The sequence below is a fragment of the Castor canadensis genome, chromosome 19, assembly GCF_047511655.1.
Source record: "Castor canadensis chromosome 19, mCasCan1.hap1v2, whole genome shotgun sequence".
NCBI lineage: Eukaryota > Metazoa > Chordata > Mammalia > Rodentia > Castoridae > Castor > Castor canadensis.
Window position 1 is genome coordinate 8,389,259 of NC_133404.1, and position 23,143 is coordinate 8,412,401.

The window sequence follows — 23,143 nt, forward strand, 5'->3', positions numbered from 1 at the left end:
TGGTTCAAGGGGGAGGGTCTAGCTTATCTGGGAGGAACCTGTGGAAACCCCATGGAGAGGGTCTGAAAGGAGACTAGAGCGGACTGGGGCGTGGTCTGGTGGAGACAACCTGAGTCTGGATCTGGGTGTGAGTCTGTGTAGGTGACGGTAAGGGTGGATGTGGCTGTGGATGGTGGCTGGAGGGCTGAGTGGATTGCCAGATTGTGGGATGGCGTGGGAGAGAAGAGAGGGAAGCGGTGGGGTTAGGTGTGCCCCTGCCAGTTAGAGAGCTCATCAGGGGAGGTTGCAGGAGAGAGTGCAGTCAGGAAGCGCCGCTAGAGCCAAACATTGAGCACTATGGGGCCTCTGCCTGATTTCCTAAGCCCCCAGAAGCCTTTCCTGCAGTACCACCGTGCTAGCCAGTAACTGTCTTTACTCATTCATTCACCCATATTACTGATACCAGTTGAGTCCCTCCTCTGTGCTAGGTGCTGGGTATGCAGCTGTTAGAGATGGGACAGGGCTCCAGCCCTCACAAATTGTGTCCTTGGTGGGGTTGGGAAGTAGCTAGGCATGTAGTAGCTGGACAGGTAGGCTGGCCCACCCTGGGACTCTCAGAACCCTGTGCTTGCTGCTCACTTTTTAATGCTTGATGCACACTACTTGGAAGATGTCTCGCTCCTTCTGACCACTCCTTCACAATCTGGATTAAAACTCACTTTGGTTAAATAAGAAGCTTTTTCAGAAGTTGGGTACTTATGGGTCAGGCCTGTAATCCTAGCTACTTGGGAGGCTGAGATCAGGAGGATTGCAGTTCAAGGCCAGCCCAGACAAATAGTTCTCGAAACCCCATTTCCACAATAACCAGAGCAAAATGGACTGAAGGTGTGGCTCAAGCAGTAGAGTGCCTGTTTTGCAAGTGTGAAGTCCTGAATTCAAACCCCAGTCCCACCAGAAAAAAAAAAAAAAAAAAAAGCAGCTTTTTCAGATTAAACCTGCCCTGTCCTTCCTCCTTGCTGGAGTGACTTCTTGGCTCTATTTGCAGGGTTCTCTGCATGCAGGGGTGTGTGGTTCTCTCCTGGTGCTTTCTCTTTTTTTAGATGCTGCTACAGGCCCAGGGTGGGTTCTCTGAGAATTCTGGGCAGGCATTGTGCTGTCTAGGCAGAGCACTGGGCCTGACTAACAGCAACAGGGCAGGAGCATGAGGGGAGAAGGAAGTCCCACGGAGGTAGGCCACGGTTGAGCAGGAGCATCCCAGCCCTGGAAGTTGAGACTGCCCTGTCACTAAAATGAAGAGGATCTGGACATAAGCAGTGCAGACATTTCAGACTGATGTCGCTCAGGCATTGGTAGATGTTTGTAAGGAGCAGAGATTGCTGGGCATTGGTGGCTCACGCCTGTAATCCTAGCTACTCAGGAGGCAGAGATCAGGAGGATCACAGTTCAAAGTCAGACTGAACAAATAGTTCATGAGACACTATCTCGAAAAAACCTTTCACAAAAAAGGCTTGTGGAGTGGCTCAAGCTGTAGGCCTGAGTTCAAGCCCCAGCACTGCAAAAAAAAAGAAAGGAAAAGAGCAGAGACTTTCTCTCCCCACTGCAGCTACAGGACAAAGAGCCTGTGGGAGCACGTCTCTCCTCCTGAGGTCTTCGAGGAAATGGTGCCATGTCCCAGTTTGTGTTTCCCTAATGTCCTCTGGGAGGCTCCTTGACTGCTAATGTCCTGCCTTGAGGAGGAACCAGTGCTCGGCTTTCAGTGAAGTGAATCTCACGAGATGTTTTAAAAACCCAAGATCAGACAAGGTAATAGTAAGAAAAAAACGTATTAAGCTGGGAAATAGCTTCTCTTTCAGGTCAAGTGATGACTTTTAGAAATCATTTCTGAGCCTCTTCCTGGTCTCCAGCCCCTTGCTGCCCCTCCCCATGCCTGCTTCCCCAGGAAGCCCTTCCAGGATGGCCTGAGGGTTCTGCAAGCTCTCGGGTTTCTTGGTAACAGGCACTTTGCCACATCAGGGCATTTGACAACCCAGTGCAGCAGAGGCCCTCTAGGGGCCTCTCCTGCTGCCCACCCCCACAGGAAGGAGCTTCAAGCGCTCTGCTTGGGGCAGTGTGTGCACTTGGCTGTGTTCATTTCCTGCCTTGGCTTAGATCTGTGGTGCTTGGCCCGTGTGGGTCTGGGAAGCCTATGTGATAGTTTTGCTTTTCTCTGAAACAGTGGTAAAGCCGTCTCTGACCCCATGTGTACACAGATCAGCTCGTGTGCTTACAGACCGTTTATACCACCATAGTCTAGACGCTGTGCCTTAGTCTGTGCCACCTGCCTTACCTTGAGTATTATTGTAGGGCAAGTGACTCTTCCAGCCCTGGCCAAGGATTTTAGTGTCTTCACCAATTAAGTAGCCAGAGACCCTGGACTAGATTAGTGGTGTTTGCAGTTTTTTCTTTCGGTTATTGAAACCCTTTTCCAAGCGAATTGTAAGGGGAACCCCAATATGAAAGAATGAAGAGAGGAACCACTGTCCTTGAAGCTGAGGGTGGAGCCCCTTCTTCCTCTCCCTCTAGAAGTCCCTAGACATATCCTGGAACCCTCAAGCTCAGAGGAGGTGTCTGGACATCAGGAATGCCATGTGTTCCGTGGTGACTTGGTTGACATGGGGCTATCTTTTGCTTCTCCTAAGCATGTTCTCCTTTAGGACAAGAGCTCTGTCCCCTTGGTGTTGTACCCTCAGTGCCCCGTACTTAATACATGATAGCAGCTTGAGCCTGGAGCCAGAACTCTGATAGTGTATGACTTTCTTCCTCTGACTCAAGCTTGTAACCCATTGCCAAGCTGATGGTTCTTCTGTCTCCAGCAGACCCTCTTTGGTTTTTCCTGGTCAGAACCCTGCCACAAGTTGTGTGTTGACTTCTGGCCAGAGCCACATCTGATGGGACAGAATTCCCTTATTCATGTCATATCCAAGGTACTTTCCCCATTTGTTCTTGGAGTCTTTCCCACGCTGACACAGACTGCGGTCAGGTTAGTAACCTGCCTACGAGGTGCAGGGCAGTCAGAAGATGTCCCCATTAGGACATCAGTTCCCAAGTGACCTTTATGGAGGCGTCTCCTAAGTGACTCTGGCTCTGTGCTGGTACGATTAGAAACTAATTTTTTTTTCTGCCTGTGGTCAACAGTTCCATTCTGATTGTGTTTTTCACAGTTAATGTGGCTGATGTAGGGATGCTTTATTAAATAGAGGTGGAGGGGAGCTAGGGTGGCACTCACCTGAAATTCCAGCAGTTGGGAGGCTGAGACAGGATTACAAGTGCAAGACCAGCCTTGGCTACATAGTGAGACCCTGTTTCAAAAAACAAAAAAAACTAAAAAGAGGTGTAGGGGGTTAGAGGTGTAGCATGTGTGAGGCCCTGGATTTTCGCTCCCCAGCATGACAAGAAAAAAAGAAATAGAGAGGTGTAGATCAAATTGATTATTGTAAAATAATATTAAATTCTGTTTGCAAACATGTCCTATTCTCAGATAGGTTATATCTTGAAAGAATACAAGTATTTGTAGTTGGAAATGCTTTGGGCAAAACTTTTTTTTTTTTTAAGTAACTTTTTATTGTGGGAGAATGTAAATATGCAATGAGAACAATATAATGTTCATGCTTATTAGTTTCTGTAATTATTATTTCATGACCATTCCTGTTTCATTGATACCCCCATGTACTTAATTTTGTTATTTTAAAGCAAATTATTTGAAGCAAATATTTATCTAAATAACAAAATGATTTTGAAAGTATGTCCTAGACATTATATCACTTCAACCTTAAACATTTCCAAAGCTTACACCTTTAGTGGAGTTTTTGAAATTTGGTTGTGCGTTAGCATTGGTGTGACTCCTGTGAATTTACTGAGCTTCTATGCTGTGAAGTGCAGACCTACTTTTTCAGTGTCACTATTTGCAAAGATTAGCAAATATGTTTATATCTGTATTCTCCTGGTTTCTTAGAAGAGAAGAAATGGAGTAGAATCTGGTCTGTGCTTTGCTTTTCTTATGTAAAAGCTTTTCTGGAAATTGTTCCTGATCAGTACAGGTGAGTGAGCCTTGGTCACAGTTTTTTGCCAGGATTACTGCTGTCAAAGGAGGAAAATCCATGTCTTTTCTCTCTCCCAGCCAATGCTATTAATTTTTGGTGATTTGAAACATGTTACTTCCTTTGAGAGACATAGATCTGTTTTAGATGAAATAGTTTATGGACATCGAAGCCTCCCACAGGTTGTTTTATGTAGCATATATTAAAAATGTGCTATTGTTGTAGATACGACTGAGGTTTTATAACATACCAAGTCAGTGTTTTCAGGTAGGACATTGTTTTCATGTGGAAGCTTTGATTAACGTAACATTTCTTTGCTTTTCTTTCAGATTTAATTTACCCCCACCCAAACGCTTCTGCAGAAAAAGCCAGAAATGTCCTAGCTGTGGAAACCATCCCTGTCCCTGGAGAGCTGGTTGGGGAACAAGCTGCAAACCAGCCTGCCCCCGGCCATCCAAACACCATTAATTTCTACTCTTTGAAACAGTGGGGCAATGAGCTCAAGTGAGTCTTTGGGAAGCAGCATGTGAAATTGAAAATGGATTATTTCAGATACTGCATGTTATAATGCAAGGTGTTTACATGTGATTACAAAACCTTACATTTATGAAGGTTTTGTTTTTTTAATCCTCTGTGTCAAACGTTGTCACACTCACAGTTTCATATAATTGCTCAACTCTGAGGCAGGTCACACGGGTGACACTTGGCAGAGACAAACTGGCTGAGGGAATATGTGCCAAAGGTCACAAGGCTCCCAGGCTGCAGGGCTGGGGCGTCATGCCCCATGGCCTCTCTTCTCCAGGGCTGGCTCAGGGCCCGTGCTCTGCGTTTCCCTTCTCTGCTTGAGCATAGGCTGGTAAAAATGGAGATGGGGTGTTTGTTGTGTTTTTTTTTTTTTTTTTTTTTTTTATGGGTTCAAAACCAAATCAAAATTGAGTATGGTCAGAACTGAAAGGATAATCCAGTGCTAGCTTTGTTGGGTTCATTAATACAGCTGAAGCTCCCTGAGGAAGCTACCCTAGTGAGCTGACAATTCCCTCTGTAGAGTGGAGTGGCCGACTCTGCTCCCCAGTTGAGCTGCAGGGACTCAGCTGAGTTTGTTCTTAACTAGTCCATGCCTCTTATACTCACTATTGTAATTATGTAGAGGAATATTCCATAAACCCTCAAAGTATAGAAAGAAATTGTTTCTAGAAAAATAAATCAAATGCTAAGGGTAAAATTGATTAAGGCGAGTCACTAACAAATTTACTGTGAGGATGCGGGTAACATAGTAGTGAAAAATAGGGAAAAAATTGTTAAAGGTCTGTAAGATTCTATGTTTATACTGTTTCATGATTGTGAGTCCTCGTTCCATTTTTTTAAAAGAAGCAGCTGGGCCCCAGTGGCTCATGCCTGTAAATCTTAGCTACTCAGGAGGCAGAGATCAAGAGGATCATGGTTCAAAGCCAGCCCCAAGCAAATAGTTCATGAGACCCTATCTTGAAAAAACCCAACACAAAAAGGGCTGGTGGAGTGGCTTGAGTGGTAGAGCGCCTGCCTAGCAAGCATGAAGCTCTGTGTTCAAGCCCCATTACCACCAAAAAAATAAAAATAAAAGAAGCAAAACAAAATTGGAAAGCTTCTGTGGTTGTTTATGGTGTAATTTATCCAAGCAAGATAACGTAGCCAGTTGCCCCAGATCAGCAGACTGGCACACACCTTTAGAGTTACTTTTACTTGGTTTCCTGCTTTAATGACTTTTTCATTTAACCTACCCACCTTCCAGGTGAAAGAGCTTCTCACTTGTTTTGGCTGGTCGGTGTGTGTGCTGAGGGCTGGGAGTGTGCAGATTGAGGAAGCAGTGTGGGGAGCCCACAGCTGAGCAGCAGTTGAGCTGGTTGGGTATGTGTGGGAGGTGCGTTAATGCTACAGCTGCACTGACAACAGCTGAGTGTGCCTGTGCCATGTGGACTTGGGCAGTTTGTGTGTTTCTGGGTGCTGGGCCTGGCCTCATGGCTGGTGGTCCCCAGGATTTGGCTCTGCCTGTGTTGGGAGTAGGATCACACTGTGACTAGTGGGCTCATAATCAGTCCAGGTTTGGGACCCCAGACCTGCCACTTATTAACTGTGTGGTGTTGAGCTTATTTGAATTCTTGTTTTCTTCATTCATTAATGTTGTGTGCAGAGAAGAACTGCTGGGCACAGTGTGTGACTCATCGTAAGTGCTCAGTAAGGCCCGCAGGATTGCTGTGCTGTCATTACTCTGGCTCCTGAGGGCCAGTAAGTGGAGGAGGTCTTCCCCTCTTTGTGTCAGGTGAAGAGGGTGCCCTCCTGCGTGGGTGTGAAGTCTGAGCTGGCTGGGAACAGGTAATCACCCTTCCAGGCTGACCGCCTATGGGCCTCCTGTTGGCCATACAGTTGGCTGTGTTCTGACCGTTTGTTTTGCTTCTTTCTTGACCCCTCTGGCCTGGTAGAAATGATTATCTGTGTTCATGGCTGGTGCTCCCTGGAATCTGCTATGGTTCAGTAACTCATCTCTTTAGCCCCACTTGCAGTCGAATGTAGGTGCTCAGGTGTGTGGGGAGTTTGGGGGAAGTTGTACATGTTGAGCAAATGTAATGTAGTACCTACTGTACTTTCCTTGTTGTGAGGCACATAGTCATGGTGCTGCCTCCTGCGGGCATTTTAAGAGCTAGGCTTTCGGAGAGGGAGGAATGAGGGAAGGTCTTTGGAGTTGCAATGACTGCGGGAAGTTGGCCCAACTGTGTGCAAGTGTCACTGGCATCAGTGCCCATAATTGCTGGTAGCTTCTGGGACTATGAGGTTGTGCCTAGCACTTTTCTCCAGCAGTCCTCTCCATCTCCCTTTCACCCAAACACTTACAGGGCCCCCTCATGGGACAGGCTACTGTTGCATCAGAGAAGCAATGGCTTTGACTTAGAGACTCAGACCACATTCATGGCTGGGTGTCATTTGGCTCAACATGGGAAACCAGGTCCAGAGAACGTCAGTATCTTATCCCAAGATTCCTATCGTGTTAAGAGTTGGAGGCTGGGCAGGGGACCTGTCTTTCTTTTCTTCTGGCCCTGTTCTCAATGACCTGAATCAATCCTTCCCACTGCCTCCACCTTTCAGAGGCTTCTCAGTGCCTTTGGCTGGAGGCCCTGCTGCTGAACATGATCTGTGGGCTCGGGGGTGGATCTGTCCCTGCTGTCCCCTCTGTTACTGGCTCACTTGGCTTCTTTCAGCTCTTTAAATGCAGTCTTTCTCAGGCCCTGATTCAGGCCATCCCTTGGTTGGAAGAGTTCCTCTCCTCTGGCTCCATGCTCAGCCTTCAGGGCAGCCCTTCCAGTTTCTCCCAGCCCTTTCCTTCTTGTTAATTGCTGCATCTCTTTGCCTTCTTGTCTGTGCTCTACGTCCCTTGCAAGGCTGGGTGCTCCACATGGAGGGAGGTGGGGCCCTGTTTTGTTCTTGTGGTCTTTCTAGCACCTCTCACAGTGCCTGGCAGTTGGTGGGTTCTAGAACCTTCCTGAGCAAGAGTGATGAAGGTAGAACTCAGAGCCCTTTCTGGGGCTACTTTGTCCCCTGCCTTGAACATGTGAGATGCACTGACTATGCCCACCTGCCTTGTGCCCTGCTCCCTCCCCTGCCAGGGCTATAGGGCCTGTTTGGCCTTCTAGGCCCATTGTTCCCTTTTTTGATGGGGAACCCACAGCAATTAAGACACGTGCGTACATGTAAAATGAATACAGTTGGTGTGTGTATGGAACTGAAAGATAATTTTTCACTGCTACATTTAGTGAAGCTAAGTACTGTCTTTCTTCCAGTCTCCAAAAATACTTGCCATGACTTCATGATGCCTTCTTTGATGCCCCCATCTGTCACCATGGACAGTTTGAGGAGCACTGCCGTTGGTGCCACACAGTGCTCCCTCCCATCACCTTTGCATCTTCCACTCCCCCTCTACCTTGGGTGAGAGAAATATTCCTTCCTGCCTACCAGGTGTGTGCAGTCCTCAGGGGAGGCAAGCAGGTATGTAGGTCCTTGGTCACTGGGTTGAGGTCTAAGCCCAGCAGGCTGTTGCTTTCCTGGAAGCACCTATGAGGAGGAAGTAGTTGGGGAAGGATGGCAGGAGAGGTTTTACTCAAGAGGAAGAAGAGAAGGAGGAGGAGAAGAGAAGTTTCAGTCCAAACTGAAAGAAACTGCCAAAGCAAAAGGCAAGTGCACAGACACCTATGCACAGTTAAGGACATCAGAACAGGGTGTGCTGCATGAGTGGTGCCAGCTGTCCTGCCAGGAGCTTGGGTGCTGATTGGTAGAAGAGAAGCTGGAGGCTAGTGAGACCTTGGATGAAGGGAGGGACTGTCTATCTCTTAGACGGGGAAATATGTGGAGCTGGGCCTGTCTGAAAGTTCTACAGTAAAGATGCTTTTTTGTAGTGACACTTACTGTGCTGGGCGTTTGCGGTAATATTTTCAGAAGTGGAAGGATGATGTGCCACCTGTCCAAGTTAAAGGGCACTGTGCTTTGGGAGAGGTCCATCTGATGACACTGCTTTCCCAGACTGTCAGAACAGAAAGCTGTCATATCAGAGGAAAATACATTCTAGCGTTAGACATTGATGATCCAGAGTTTGGACCATAACAATGAGCAGTCTCTCAGAGCCCCCATATTGAAGGACACTAGCTTACTGAAGAGCAATTGCCTTGGTTTTCTCTGGCTGCTGTACCAAATTACCATAAACTTGGCAGCTCAGAAGCACATAAACTCCTTTTCTTCCAGTTCAGAGGCCGGAAATCCAGTTAGCTTCATGGGCTGAAGTGAAGGTGTTGGCAGGTCTGTTTCCTTCTCTAGGCTCCAGCAAGAATCTGTTTCTGGCCTCTCGCAATATCTGGTGGCTGCTGGTGTTCTTAGGCCTGTGCCATTTCTCTTTAAGTCCTGCCTCCCTGGTGGCTTTGCCTTCCCTCTTGGTCAGATCTCTGACCCTCTCAGAGGATGCTTGTGATTATCTTTAGTACCCCTTTAGATGATATAGCACAATCTCCTTTCTTGAGATCCTTAATGTGATCGCACCTGCAGAGTTCCCTTTGTCATATGAGGTAACAGCCATAGATAGGGTCCAGGGATTTGGGTGGGGACATCCTGAGTGGTGGGTATTCTTAGCTCACCACAACAGCCCCTTCCTTATTAGGACTGAGTTCAGTTATATGGATGTGCCCTAACTTATTTAGCCTACTGGGCCACTTCCCTGTCATTTCAAGTAGCATTGTCCTGATGTCTTTGCCCCTGTATCTCCATGCCCTTGTGAAAATGTGTATGAGGAATGAATTTGCAGAGGAGGAAATGCCAAGTCACCTTTATTGGGGTGGCTGTTGCCAGCAGGGCACGCTCCCCCGTTTTTATCTGACTCTTGTCTGGGTGAAGGAGCTGAGGGGCTGTCCCTGAAGCCCATCCTCCCCATATATCCCACAAGTCCAAACCTCTGTCTCAGCCATGTTCATCCACTGCTGAAAAGGTGCCGGGTGTACGGGGCACGCATGGAGCTCTCAGCTCCAGAGAGATTTCATGGACATTTCCTAACACTTCTCTAAGCTTTCATATTCCACCTGGTGATCAGGATTGCCGTGCTGTCCTTGTCTGTGAGTGCTGAGTACCCCATTACTATTTTAGTTGGACGTTTTAAACAGGAGAAATCAATGTGAAATCTGTAAACTTGGAAAAGAATGATGATACAGATTGCTGGAGTGGGTTTAGCAGGAGCTCAAGTTGAAGGCTGTGCTGTCAGGGTACTGTTTTGTTTCCTGACAGGACCCAGCTTTCTACTTGGGATCAGGGCAGTGGAATATTTCCTGGACAGTGCAGCAGCCCATAGCACAAAGCCTGGAGGGACACTCAAGGCCTCTCTCAGGCTAGTCAAATGACAGTGAGTCTTTGGAGAGCAGCCGCTGTTGAAGGACAGCCTGTAATATCAGCCCAAAGAACCCCATATACGTGGGTCACAGATTCCACAGTGCAATGCACAGGCCAGATACATAGTCACCGCTGAGGACATTGCTGGCCACTGTGTGTATCATGGATGTGTTCTGCACTGTAATGACCCCTTTGTTGCACAGTCAAGAATTGGGTTTCACCACGTGCAAGCTAACCCAAGGACTGGTTAAATGGTGTATCAGCTTAAACTGGCTTTTGCTTTGAGACTGATCTCATTTCTCCATGTGACTTGATAGGTGGCACCACATGACCTGGTGCCAGTGAGCCTTGCAACAGACTGGAGACCTTGAGACCCTGGTGGTGGGCAGGAGAGTGTGTGGAAGATCAGAGTCATTGAAACTGCCCTTTTCCTGCCCAGGCCCGGTGTTGGTCCTCTGCTTTTATTTTTTGTCTGTTTACTCCATAAGGCAGGAACACAGTTTGAAGCCTGGGCAAATGGCAAGGAGAATTTAGCTCCTAAAATTGATGGTGATGGTAGTCACACGCCACACAAGAACCCTCTTATAGTCACGGCTACCAAAAATTATGGTGTGATGGGATCCAAGGTGCCAGTATTTAGCAAAGCAATGAACCAATTGTGTCATAAAATGAACAGAAATTACTGAGGCTGTTCAGGAGACAGAGGCAGGAAGTTCTGGAGTTTGAGGCAAAATTAGCAAGACCCAGTCTTTAAAAGGCAAAGCTATAATGACAAGAAGCAGCTCAGAGATTGCCCAGGGCAGGGAGTGAAAAAAGGGGATCAACTTGAAAAGAGTAGGAGGGAACTTTTTAGGGCAGTGGAAGTGTTGGAATCTTGATAATGGTGGAGTTTGCATGACTGTAATTTTTAAAATTCAGCCTGCACTCCTAAAATAATTGCACTTACAGGTCAGTCATACCTCAATATGGTTATTAAAGTACAGAAGGAGGAAGGACGCTAGCTACATCACTGGTGTTTTCTGAGGTAGATTAAAGGAGGGAGGTGATTCCATCTTTAGTTTGAACCAGACAGATGACATTCTCATGTAAAAGAGTGGTTTCTCAATGCTTGTGTTGTGTAAAGCATGTTTTTTTTACCCTTTTATTTGAATTTCATTGAAGAACTTTGAAAATTTTGAAGAATGCAGAGAAATTACAGGACACATGTAAGGTCTCATCCTGCTGTCACAATATTGGAAGGTACAACATTTTGGTAAAATGCTTTGCCAGCAAGGCCCCAAAACCTGGCAGTGATACCCATACAGACCTGACATACAGAGGCAAGTAAACCATATGAGCGTCCTCCTCGTGCAGTTCATTTCTTAATGCCTTCTAGTGCCCAGTGCTGTGACACACCTATACAGACAACTGCTTCTACTGAATGTGTATTGCTTTTGAACCCTCATGAAGAAGAAAAAATCATAAGTCTAACCTTTGTAAGTCAGGGACTGTCTGTATATTCTTTTCAAAGAATATACATCTCTTGTTCTTCTTTTAACTGATGTTCATTTTCATGTCTTTTTACCTTTGATGGTAACTGTGTTTAAACTCTGGGCCTTGTGCTTGCTAGGCAAATGCTCTGCCACTTGAGGCACATGCCAAGCCCTTTTGTTCATTTTTAAATTGAATCATTGGTCTACTACTGAATTTCAAGAGTTATTTTATCTTCTGGATACGAGCCTTTTGTCAGATAGGTATTTTGCAAATATTTTTCAAAGAAGACTCTTATCTTTGATAAAGTCTATTTTATCATTTTTTTTTTAATGGTACTTGGGTTTGAGCTCAGGACCTTATGCTTGCTAGGCAGGTGCTCTACAACTTGAGCCACTCTGTCAGCCCTTACTTTATTCTTTTTAAAATTCTTTTTGTTTGATTTGTTTTTTGTTTTGTTTTTCATTTTATTCCTTTATGTATTGTGCTTTTGAGTCTTGTTTAGAAACAGAAACCTTTGTCTAAGCCAGTGTCACAAATACTCTCATGTTCTTTCCTAGAATGTCTGTAGTTTTCTCTTTTACTTTCAGGGCTGTGGTATATTTGAAATTAATTTTTGCACAGAATATGAGATAAGATTTTAAGGTTTTGTTTTTTTGATAATACTAGGGAATTGAACCCAAGGCCTTGTGTTTTCTAGGCAAGCGCTTTACTACTTGCGGAATCTCTACCCGCCACAAGTTCATTTTTCTCCCATACAGAGAACTACCATCTTTTGAAAAGACTTTTTGTTTCCCGTTTGAATTTTTTTTTTCTGGCAGTGCTTGGGTTGACACTCTTGTTGAAAATCAATTGACCATGAATGTAAGGATTTCCTTCTGGACTCTCAGTTCAGCTACATTGATATGCATGTCTGTTCTTACACCAGTACCACATTGGCTTAATTGCTATAGCTTTGTAGTACGTTTTTAAATCACATAGAATAAGACCTCTAACCTTTTTGTTCCAATATTGTTTTGGCTATTCTACATTAATTGCTTTCCAATATAAATTTTGTATTTCCTCCCCCCGCCATTTTTTTTTTTTTTTTACTAAGTTTGCATCGAAAATGTAGATCAATTTTGGGAGAATTACCATCTAAAGTAGGAATATAGTATGCCTCTACATTCAGTTTGAGGTCTTGTTAATTTCCCTTTGTACTATTTTATAGATTTCAGCATGTAGGATTTGTTCATCATTCTCAAAGTTCATTCTTAACTTTAATTAAGTACATTATAAGTTGAATTTTAAAAATATTTTCTAATTATTCATTCCTAGTTTATGCAAGTAGAATTGATTTTTTTGTATATTGACTTTGTGTCCTACAATCTTACTAAATTTATTTAGTCTAGTAGCTTTTTCTGTGGAGTTTTGAGGATTTTCCCAGCACAGTCATGTAATCTGCACATTAAGAGTTTTGTATCTTTATGATATTTTTGTATTTTCTTTTTCTCGTCTGAGTGCATTGGCTAAAATCTCCATTATAAGCTGAGTGAAGGTGATGAGAGTGGGCCTCTTTGCTGCATGCCTCCTTTTAGAGAGAAAGCAGTGAGCCTTTCACTGTTGAGCATGACTTTAGCTTTAGGGTTTGATGATGCCCTTAACCAGGGTGAGTTCCTCCTTGATTTAATTGTATGGCTTAGCTCACAGTCAGCCTTGAGGAACTAGATTCAACAGAACAAAAAAGTTCCCTGCACAACCCCCTCCTTGGGAGCAGAAACTCCCTCCTCATGTCGTAGTTGGGCACTGAGTGCTGATCTCTGTCTTTCTTGCAGAATAGCTTGTTTTTCACATTTGGTAGGTGCCTCATCAGGTGACAGCATAGCATAGGATGGCAAAGAGGGCTTTGGGATCAGAAAGACTGGGCTCAGTCTTACTATGCCACTAGCCATCTGTGTGACTTGGGTAATGAGTCATGTCTGTGGTGTTTCTTCACCTGAAAATGGAGAGGCTGGTCCCACATTCCGGTGGTCCAGATAATCGTGGGAGAGATAGTCTTTCCTAGCTCCTTGTTCCCTAACTGCTCAAGTGATTTTCAATTGAAAGTTTAATTAATTTGAGATGTCTCTTCATAGTAAATACCTTACCTCTTGATAGTTTTTTTCAGTATTTATGAAGATTTTATTTAATTCATTAATTAATGATGGAGTCAATACAATGAAACACTTGGGCCAAAGGAAAATTCAAAGAGCCACACGGTACAAAGCAAGTAAGGAATATATGAATGAGTCTAAAAATAGATGCAAAACATTTTACCTACAAGGAACTTATAAGTTGTCTCCCACTAGATACTATATTTGCATTTTTATGTATATAAGTAATTTACATTCTTCCCAGTTTTCTATAATTTGCAGTTATAAAATAGCTCAAAGACAATGAAAGGTTGATAGAAACCTGTAGTCTCTTTGGTCTACTCTAATGTCTTTAAAAACTTTTGTTCTGCAATAATATTAGTGTTTAATGTGTCTGGTGTGGTTATAAACATATATCTTAATTCAGTAAGTTTTCACCAGGTTATCTTTATTTTAGAGGTGAGATGAAGGTGATGAGGTTTTAATTTGTTCATGGGTGCTCTGACCTGTTTGTGTGGTAAATTTGAGTCATTTTGGAGTACTGAACTCCAGGTATCATGAGGATTTGCAGTTTTTCCTTTCATGATGGTCTCCTTGAAAGCATAAACCTGCGGACACCAAGGGTCTACTGTATTGTGGAGTTTCTTTTAACATCTATTTTTAAGATTTAACTTTGCTAAATTTTTGTTGTTATCCTCCATAAATGTGACTGAAGACAATTTTTTTGTTAGATTTTTGTGAAAAGGTGGCCATTTCTATATTTTATAGTTTTGCCTAAGGGAAAAAAGGACAGTCATGACAAAGTGATGGGTTTAAGGTCCTAATTGGGATTTTTTTTCTGGGTCCCATTTTGAGTGGATTTTGTGACTGGGTTATTGTTGATCTTAATGATAATCATTCCAGGGGACTGGTAAAAGCAGAATCTCGATTGGAAGGAGGGTGGTGATGAACAGAGATTGCTAATATATGTCTCTGGAGAATTTAACTGGAAAGGCTATTTATCACAAGATGGAAGAAGGCTGTTTTTTTTTTTGTTGTTGTTGTCTGTTTTGATAAGATGGCAGGTGTAGTAGTAAGGGCGCTCCTGAGAAACAGAACCAGTGGGATAGATACAGATAGATTAATAAAAGATATTTATTGTGAAGGATTGGCTCTTGCAATTATGGAAAACAACAAGCCCCAGATCTGTATTCTGTAAGGTGGAGGCCAGGAAACATGTAGGTCCAGTCCAAACAACTGAGAACCAGGGAAGCCAGTGGTCTAAGTCCCAGTCAGAGCCTGAGGGTTGAAGAACCAAGAGGGCCAGGGGTATTAAATCCTAATTCTGAGTCCAGAAGCCTGAGAACAGGCACATCGAGGTCTTCGGGCAGGAGAGCGTGATATTCCACCTGAAGCAGAGAGAGCCAACTCTTTCTCTGGCTTTTTTATTCTGGGCCTCAAAGCACTGAATGATGCCGCCCCATTAGGGAGAACAAGGCTTCTTCATGTATGCCAACTCAGATGCTTCCCTCACAGACACGCCCCAAAACAGTGTTTTCCCAGCTTCTGAACGCCCCTTAGCTCGGTCAAGTTCACTTCTTGACAATTTAACCACAAAAAATTAACTACTCCTTTCTTTCTTTTGTAAATGAAATTTATATTTAGAAAATTTTTAGTTATTGGCTTTAGGCAGTTTGATTATGATGTACCTTGGTACAGTTTTCTTCATGATTCTTGTGCTTGAAGTTTGTTAAACTTCTTGAATGTATGGATTTATAGTTTTCATCAAATTTAGGAAAAGTCCGGCCACTATTTCTTCATATGCTTTTTTCCTGTTTCTCTTTTCCTGCCCTTCGGGGACTCCAGTTACATGTGTTTATGCCTCTTGGAATTGTCCATGCTCACTGGTCTGTCCATTTCAGATCTTTTCTCTGTTTCATTCTGAATAGTATCTATTACAGAATCATCAAGTGTGCTTCTCTTTCTTCAGTGTCTAGTGTGCTAGATTCAGTATATTTTCCCTCACAGGTATTGCAGTTTTATTGCTAGAAATTTGATTTGAATCTTTAAAAAAAAAAAATCTTCCAGATCTGGGACCTTTTTAGTCTTTCTTCTAGCCAGTTGAACATGAGTAACAGATGTGACATTTAAAGCCCTTGTCTCCCGATCTTATCATTTGCCATTTCTGGGTCTGTTTCTGTTGATCAGTTGTTCTTCTCATTATGAATTGTTTCCTACTTCTTGTACGTCTGATAACTTTTAAAAATTGGGCCAGGTATTATGAATGCTACCTTTTTGTGTGCCAGATTTTTTTGTTTGTTTTCCTACACATATTCTTGAGCTTTGTTCTTGGATGTAATGAAATCATTCAGAAATAGTTTGGTCCTTTTGCTTCATTGTGGGGCTGAGAGTAGCCATTAGTCTAGGGATTGTGTTGTAACCCTTCTGAGTACTCAGTCTGATGCCCTGGGAAGTAGGAGGTTTTCCACTCTGCTTGGTAGAACTAGGCGCTGTTCACCACCCTCTGTGAGCCTCGGGAATCATTCTTTTCGCTCCTCTCAGGTGACTGTTTCCCAGCCCTCCCATAGCTCTTTTTACGCAAGCCCTTATTATTACTGGGCTGAAGCCTTGGGGACCGGACTGTCTGTGAGCTCTGTAGCCTCCTCTGAGCAGCCATCTTTCCTCCAGTCCTCTGCTTATGGACCACAACTGTTCTGTCCTCTCAATTCTGGGAGTGGCCCTGCCTGCTCTGAGGCCTGGAAACTGTCTCTAGCTAGTAATCTGGGGCAGTGGTGGGTCTCCTCTCAGTTGTTTCTCTCTCGGTGGACCTTGTTTCTGTGAGGTGGCTTGCTTCTGAGCCATTGTAGATTTTGTTTAGTTGGTTAGATTTCAAGAGAGTGGGCAAATCCAGTCTCTGATATCCCGTCTTTACTGGAAGTATTAGTACACAGAGAAGTAAATAGTATATTGATTACTTGGATAGTCACTACCCATCTGTATAATTTTTTTTTTTTTTTGTGGTACTGAGATTTGAACTCTGGGTCTATACCTTGAGCCACTCCACCAGCTCATTTGTGATGGGTTTTTTCAAGATATGGTCTCGTGAACTGTTTGCCGAGGGCTGGCTTTGAACCTTGATCTTCCTGATCTCTGCCTCCCAAGTAGCTAGGATTATAGGTGTGAGTCACCAGCGACTCGCTTATCTTTATAATTTTATCATTTTTGCTGCATTAAAAAAAAAAAACAACACTAAGAATACAGCTAAAATCATTTCTTCTTGATCCTATTCTTTTGCTGTCTACAGAGTAACCAGTATTCCGTAATTGATGAATATCATTCATGTGTGGATTTTTTAGTTTTACTACAAGTATGTATTCATAAATATCCTCATTAAAATGTTATCATGAATGTGTGCAGATACTGTGTTGTACCTATCATTTTTCAGTTTTCTTATTTCTATCTGTGGTACATGTAGCTTTAGCTGCAATGTAAATTCCACAAGGACAAGAATCGCTGTATTTTGTTCACTGGGGTATCCCAAGTACCCAGAACAGTGCCTGGTACATAGTAGGCACTCAGATATAATGAGTGAGTTCATTTCAAGTGCTATATAGCATTTGATTGTATGACCTACAGCGTATCTGTTCTGTTGGTGGGTGTTTAGGTGGTTGTACGTTTTTGCTAACATGAACAAATTGCAGTGAGTGCTCTTGTTTTTGTCTTTATGTGCATGGGTAAGAATTTCTTTTAGTATACGCTGGGATCTTAGGGTAGGCACCTCTTCAGTGAACTGTACTACTCTCCATGACAGTAGTACCAATTTATACTCCCACTGGCAAGATGTAAGAGTTCTCATTTCTCTGTATCATCACCAGTATTTGGTGTTACCAGATCTTTTCATTTTTGCCTACCCTATATACATGAAATTGTGTTTCATTTTACTTGTTTTTAAAAGATACATTTTTTTTTTCCCAATAGAAATTCAATGTCATCGTTCCGTCCTGGGAGAGGACATGACAGTCGGAGGACTGTGTTTTACACCAATGAAGAGTGGGAACTTTTAGACCCACCCCCTAAGGACCTGGAGGAGTCGGTGGTACAGGAAGAAAGGAAGAAGCAGATGCCTGAGGGAAACAAAGGTACAGAACATTGCTGTGCTTTTGCTCTCTGCTGCCTTCTTTCCCTCCAGTGACGTGGAGACGCTTTAGTGGCAGGTGTCTGGAAGCACAAGGCTCAGTGGGGCCTGCACTCTTTGTGTGGGATATGAAGCAAACAGTTTGAAAAATGAAGTGCGTCAAGAAATAGGCGACTGTCAGCTTTTTCAGGAGATAGAACACCTGGAAGTTGTGCTGCTCTTTGTAGAAATACTGATTTTTAAAACGTTTTAGTTGTAGAAATTTGAGATCATGGCTCTAGTGTACCTGTTGTTAGTCACCTTTTCATTATTATAGCACATACCTGAGAGAAAGCAACTAATAGAGGCTCTTTGGCTCAGTTTCCCTGCTACCACTAAAGAGAGCCTGGTGCATACTGTTGCAACCTGCCCTCTTCTTGGCTAGGGACAGGACGACAGGACAACAGCCAGACCAGCTTCCCAGTTGGAGGCTGCAGTGCCTTCCGTGGGACACAGGCAGGTGACAGTGTGGCACCTGCAGGTTAGGAGGTGCAGAGCACCCAGTGCCTGCCTCACTGCCCACCTGACAGTCTCCCTCCCAGGGGCTTGCTTTGCCTTTGGAGCTGCGGAACTCAGGACTGACATGGTGTCGAGTGTGGACTTGGAGCTGATTCTGGTGAGTCTTCAGCCCATTGCCACTCTGCCATGCCTGAAGTGCACCTGGCCAGGGCCCCATCCTGAAGACGGTACAGGAGGCTCTTAAGGACCTCGTGGGCCATGGTGGACCATGAGCTCTGAGGTGTACCTGCAGTGTACAGGCTCCTCCCACATCTCCTTGGCGCACTTACTGTTGTCACCACAGTGTGGCCATAGGCGTGCACCTCACCAGCATGTCCAAAATGTTAGAATGCACTGGCGGTGAAGATGTCATCACAGTAAGGGCTGAAGATACCACAGACATCTTGTGCTAGTATTTGAGGCAGCAAATCAGGAGAAAGTTTGGGATTTAGATGATGAACAACTTGGAATTCCAGAACAGGAGTACAGCTAGTACACTAGGCAGAGATACCTAGTGGGGTTGCAAGTACATGTGGAGATGCTGTGGTGGTGTCCTGTGCAAAAGATGGAGTGAAGTTTTCTGTGAGTGGAGAGTTTGGAGATGGAGACATTAAGTTCTCACAAACAAGTAATGTTGATGAGGAGGAAGCTGCCCTCTAGAGATGAATGAGCCAGTCAGCTGACTTTCACACTGAAGAACCTGAAGCTCACAGAAGCCGCTCCACTCTTTCCTGCAGCAACCGTACGTCTGCAGATGGACCTCTAGGTGTAGGGTGTAAAGTTGCCGACCTGGGACTTTTAAAGAGCCGTTTGGCTCCCAAGATTGCAGATGAAGAAGGACCTTAGGATTCACAAAAATCCAAGAAAATAAACCTAAGTCTTTGAGAACCGCTTCTGAGATGCCAGCACGTAAGGAGGTCGATTCTGTCCCTAAATTTGTACCTTTGTGCAATATGTAGATACTGCTTGCTGTAAATAACCTGTTTTTTTTTTTTTCTCTCCATTTTCTACATTTTGTTTAGAAAATAAAGTCCAGAGTTAAGTCTGGTCTTTTTAACCTAGAAATACATCTGCCTTATGTAGAAATATTCCTGGTGATTTTTTTTTTTTTTTCAGTACTGGGGTTTGAACTCAGGTCTTCACACTTATGAAGCAGGTGCTCTACCACATTAAGCCACATCTCCAGCCCCATTCCTGGTGATTTTTATAACAAAAGAGTCTTGACTCCTAAGTGCAGTTTTAACAAATATTTTTCAATTTAAATGAAGTTAATCTGAATTTCAAAAAAGAAAAAAGGACACCTAGAGAAGACAAGGTTTGTCCTTCACACCTTGACTCTTACACTTTTAAAATACAGAAATGCCCAGACTTTCTGTTTTTGAAAAATGGCCATTTAAAATAATCTGATGTTTGTATTTGTTACATATCTTTAAAAAGCAACGAAATCTGATTTGATTTGCAAGTTTTATCTCTAAAACAAATGTGTTTTTCAGGGGGTGGGGCAGGCTCAAAGATTTTTGCCATGGAATGGACTTTTAAAAATTGAAATAGTCTTTGCAAGCATGAAGCCTTGAGTTCAAACCCCAGTCCTACCAAAAAGAAAAAAAAGTTAAAAATTGAGCTAGTACTAGTAAACAAAAGCATAGTTCCTGTGTGTGTGTGTGGGGGGGGGGCATTGGTAGAATTGGGTTTGAATTCAGGACCTCACACTTGCTAAGCAGGCATTCTACCACTTGAGCCTCTCTCTGCCAGCCCTTTTTTGGTTGTGTTGAGTTTTTTCAAGATAGGGTCTCGTAAACTGTCTGCCTGGGCTGGCTTCAAATCACAATCCTCCTGATCTCTGCCTCCTGAGTAGCTGGGATTATAGGTGTGAACCACCGGCACTCAGCTGTTTTTTTGTTGTTAGTTCACAAATAGAAAAGGTTTAATTTGGTTCACAGTTTTGGAGAGTTTAGTCCTTGACAAATTGACTTCACTGCTCTGGACCTGTGGTGGCACATCCTGGTGGGAGTGTATGACAGAGCAAAGCTATTCACCTCGTGGCCAGGATACAAGAGAGGAAGATGAAGGGGCTGGGGTCCCACTGTTTCCTTTAAGGACATACCCCCAGTAATGGGAAAATCTCCCACTAAGCCCCAGTTTCCACTACCTTCTGGTAGAGCCAAGCTGGGGACCAAGCCTTTAACACATGGACCTTTGGGAATATTCTAGATCCAGACTCATCCTCCACCTCTCACAGTTTTGAGCTCATGGCATTTCTTATTCCATCTGTGTCTCTTCTAAGCTCCTACCCTTTCCATAGCCACTATCAGCTGGATTGTTTGAAATAAATCCTAAACATCAATCTAGTATATTTGCAAATTCTTTAGTAGTATCTCTAAGAGATAACAACTCTTAAAAATTACAGCCACACCTTCATTATTACATCTTAAAGCAGTTACAGTAAGTCCTTAATACTATCTGATTCCTCAGTTGTTCATAAATGTCTGCTTATAGTCAGTTTGTTCAAATGAGGATCCAGACATTATATTGAATGACGAGGCATGTCTCCTTAGGCCTCTTCTGTCTTCCCAGCTCCATCTTTTTCCCTTTCCTTTCCCCTGCCATGTGTGTTGAGGAAACCACATTCTCATGCTGAGGAGTTTCCCACCACTAGATTTGGCAGTTAGTTGTCTTTCCGAGGGGTCCGTTAACATAGTCCCCCATCCCCTGCATTTCCTGTGTACTACTAGTTAGAGCCAGAGGCCTGCCTGGGTTCAGGGTTGACTTAAATTGACAAGAGCATGGTTTTGGTGAGAGGGAAGGTACAGTGCACTCCTGTTGCATCACATCTGGAGCTGTAGCCTGTCTGGTTTTTCTTTCCTGCAGTATTAGAGTTGTCAGCCTGATGCAATCATAAATTTCTCCATGAGCATTTTGCTTAATGCTTTTTTTTTTTTTTTGAGGGGATGGGGGTGGTACTGGGGTTTGAACACAGGGCCTCACACTTGTTAGGCTGGTGCTCCACCACTTGAGCTACTCCACCAGCCATTTTTTGAGTTGAATACTTTTCAAGATAGGGTCTCATGAAGTATTTGCCTGGGCTGGCCTCGAGCCACTGTTCTGATCTCTGCCTCCTGAGTAACTGGAATTATAGTCATGAGCTACCAGCACCCAGCTTTCCTAATGCTTTTAGTAGTCATTCACAATCTAGATTCATTTACTTATTAGGGGAATATTAATGTTTTAAACATAAAATTATAATAAATAATTATGAAATTCTGTGTTTTGCTTGATTCTGTCATGGGCCAGTAGAAGTAGGAGACAGAATTTGGGATAGCAAGTATTTACTAAGTCCTTTCCCTTGGGAAAGGACTGTTATGATTAACTTAGGAGACTTGTCTGTGTTCCCTGGAATCATGTGACGTAGTGAGTTGGATACACTTAGTTGCCCAGTGTGTGGTGTAGTCATTGGGAGTGCCCCGGACAGGGCTCATTGTGAACTGGGAATGCTTCCTGGAAGAAAGAGGGATTTGAATTTTTGGAAATGAGCACTGTTCTGACTTCTGGAAGAAAAGGAAAGTGAAATGGAAGGGATGAGTGAGAGCAAGGTTGGGAGGGGGAGAATTACGGGACTTAGTATTTGGGGAGATGAGAGACTCATCACCACTGGAGAGAACTCTCTTGACTGATTAACAGCTTGGCTCAGCTTCTGCCCAGCCTGATCCTCTTTGACAGAGCTTGTGAAAGACAGCAATGTCTCTGGACTTCAATCTTGCTGAATTTATGGGCATTTTTTGTAATTGCTCTAAGAACCAGCCTACCAGCTTGTTGTCAGTGTTACAGGAAGTAAACTGCCCTTCCTTATACCCCACAGAACTTCAAAATAAACTTTTTATCAAAGTATAACATGCAGAAAAGTTCCCTGGTCCGAAATGTGTAGCTCTATGAATTGTCATGAAGCAGATATACCCTGTATATAGCCAGCACCCACTCAGGTGCTAGCTGCTGTCAGCCCCAATCCAGTCTCTGTCCCACCTGGGAACTTGCATTGCTCTGAACAGTGTAGATGTGTTTGTCTGTGTCCTTGCTTTTATAAACCAAACCTACATAGTACCTTTGTGTCTCCCATTTGTATTTTGAATGCATGTGTGAAACCTTTTATACCAACAATTATTTGGATCCTGCAGTATTTTTAAAATGCATGTTTACAGTTTTTAAAAGCATGCATTTGGGTATTTTTTTTTGTTTCATTTTTAAAATGAGGACAGATTAGTAAAATAAGAAACCAAGGATCCCTAGTGTGTCTTAGTATTTTCAAAGTGATCACATGCTGACCTTTCAAGGAGGGGGCCAGTGAGAGAAACCATCTTTGGTTTTAGGCATGTTGGTTATTATCTAGAATGAAGTGGGACAGAGGTGTCTCGGCTTCCTTTGTTCTCTGGGTGATGACTAAAAACTCATCTGAGGGTGATTTGTAAGGATGCAAAACTTCTTCCAAATGAAATAAGTTTTTGTTTTGCATAGGAGTCACTGGCTCAGGATTCCCCTTCGACTTTGGACGCAACCCCTACAAAGGAAAGCGCCCTTTGAAGGACATAATTGGGTCATACAAAAATCGTCACAGCAGTGGTGACCCTTCAAGTGAGGGGCTGTCAGGCAGTGGCAACATCAGCGTACTCGCCTCTGAGATGCAGCTGCAGGTTCAGAGCCAGCAGGAGGAGCTGGAACGGCTCAAGAAAGAACTGTCCAGTCAGAAGGTAAATGTCTCCTGCCTTCTGTCTTGGCCCACCTCAGCAAGCCAAGGACCCAGGAGTAAAGCCTGTTTGTGTGTCTTGCAGGACTTTCCTTCAAGCTTGCTCAGAGACCTTTGGGTCACAGGAAGAGGGAAAATTCATCACAGGCGGTCTCAGGGCAGGACTGTGCTCTCTGTACCCTTGCCCAGTTTGGGCCAGATCAGCCAGATCTCTTAACAGTTGTTAAAC

General features: G+C 43.8%; 1 protein-coding gene and 1 pseudogene across 5 annotated transcripts in view; both read left to right on the forward strand.

Annotated features, from left to right (window-relative positions):
- The window catches only part of Tbc1d2b (TBC1 domain family member 2B), a 72,716-nt gene that overhangs the window by 23,787 nt on the left and 25,786 nt on the right, over window positions 1-23,143 (forward strand). For all 5 annotated transcript variants that reach the window (XR_012444021.1, XM_074061791.1, XM_074061792.1 and 2 more), the window contains exons 3-5: window positions 4,385-4,559; window positions 17,486-17,646; window positions 22,686-22,918. Coding sequence is in view for 4 of the 5 variants with exons in the window: in XM_074061791.1 (XP_073917892.1) it covers window positions 4,385-4,559; window positions 17,486-17,646; window positions 22,686-22,918 (569 nt within the window). In the remaining variant the exon portion in view is untranslated. The remainder of the gene's footprint in view (window positions 1-4,384; window positions 4,560-17,485; window positions 17,647-22,685; window positions 22,919-23,143) is intronic.
- On the forward strand, window positions 18,265-22,658 carry LOC109686823 (proliferating cell nuclear antigen pseudogene; annotated as a pseudogene).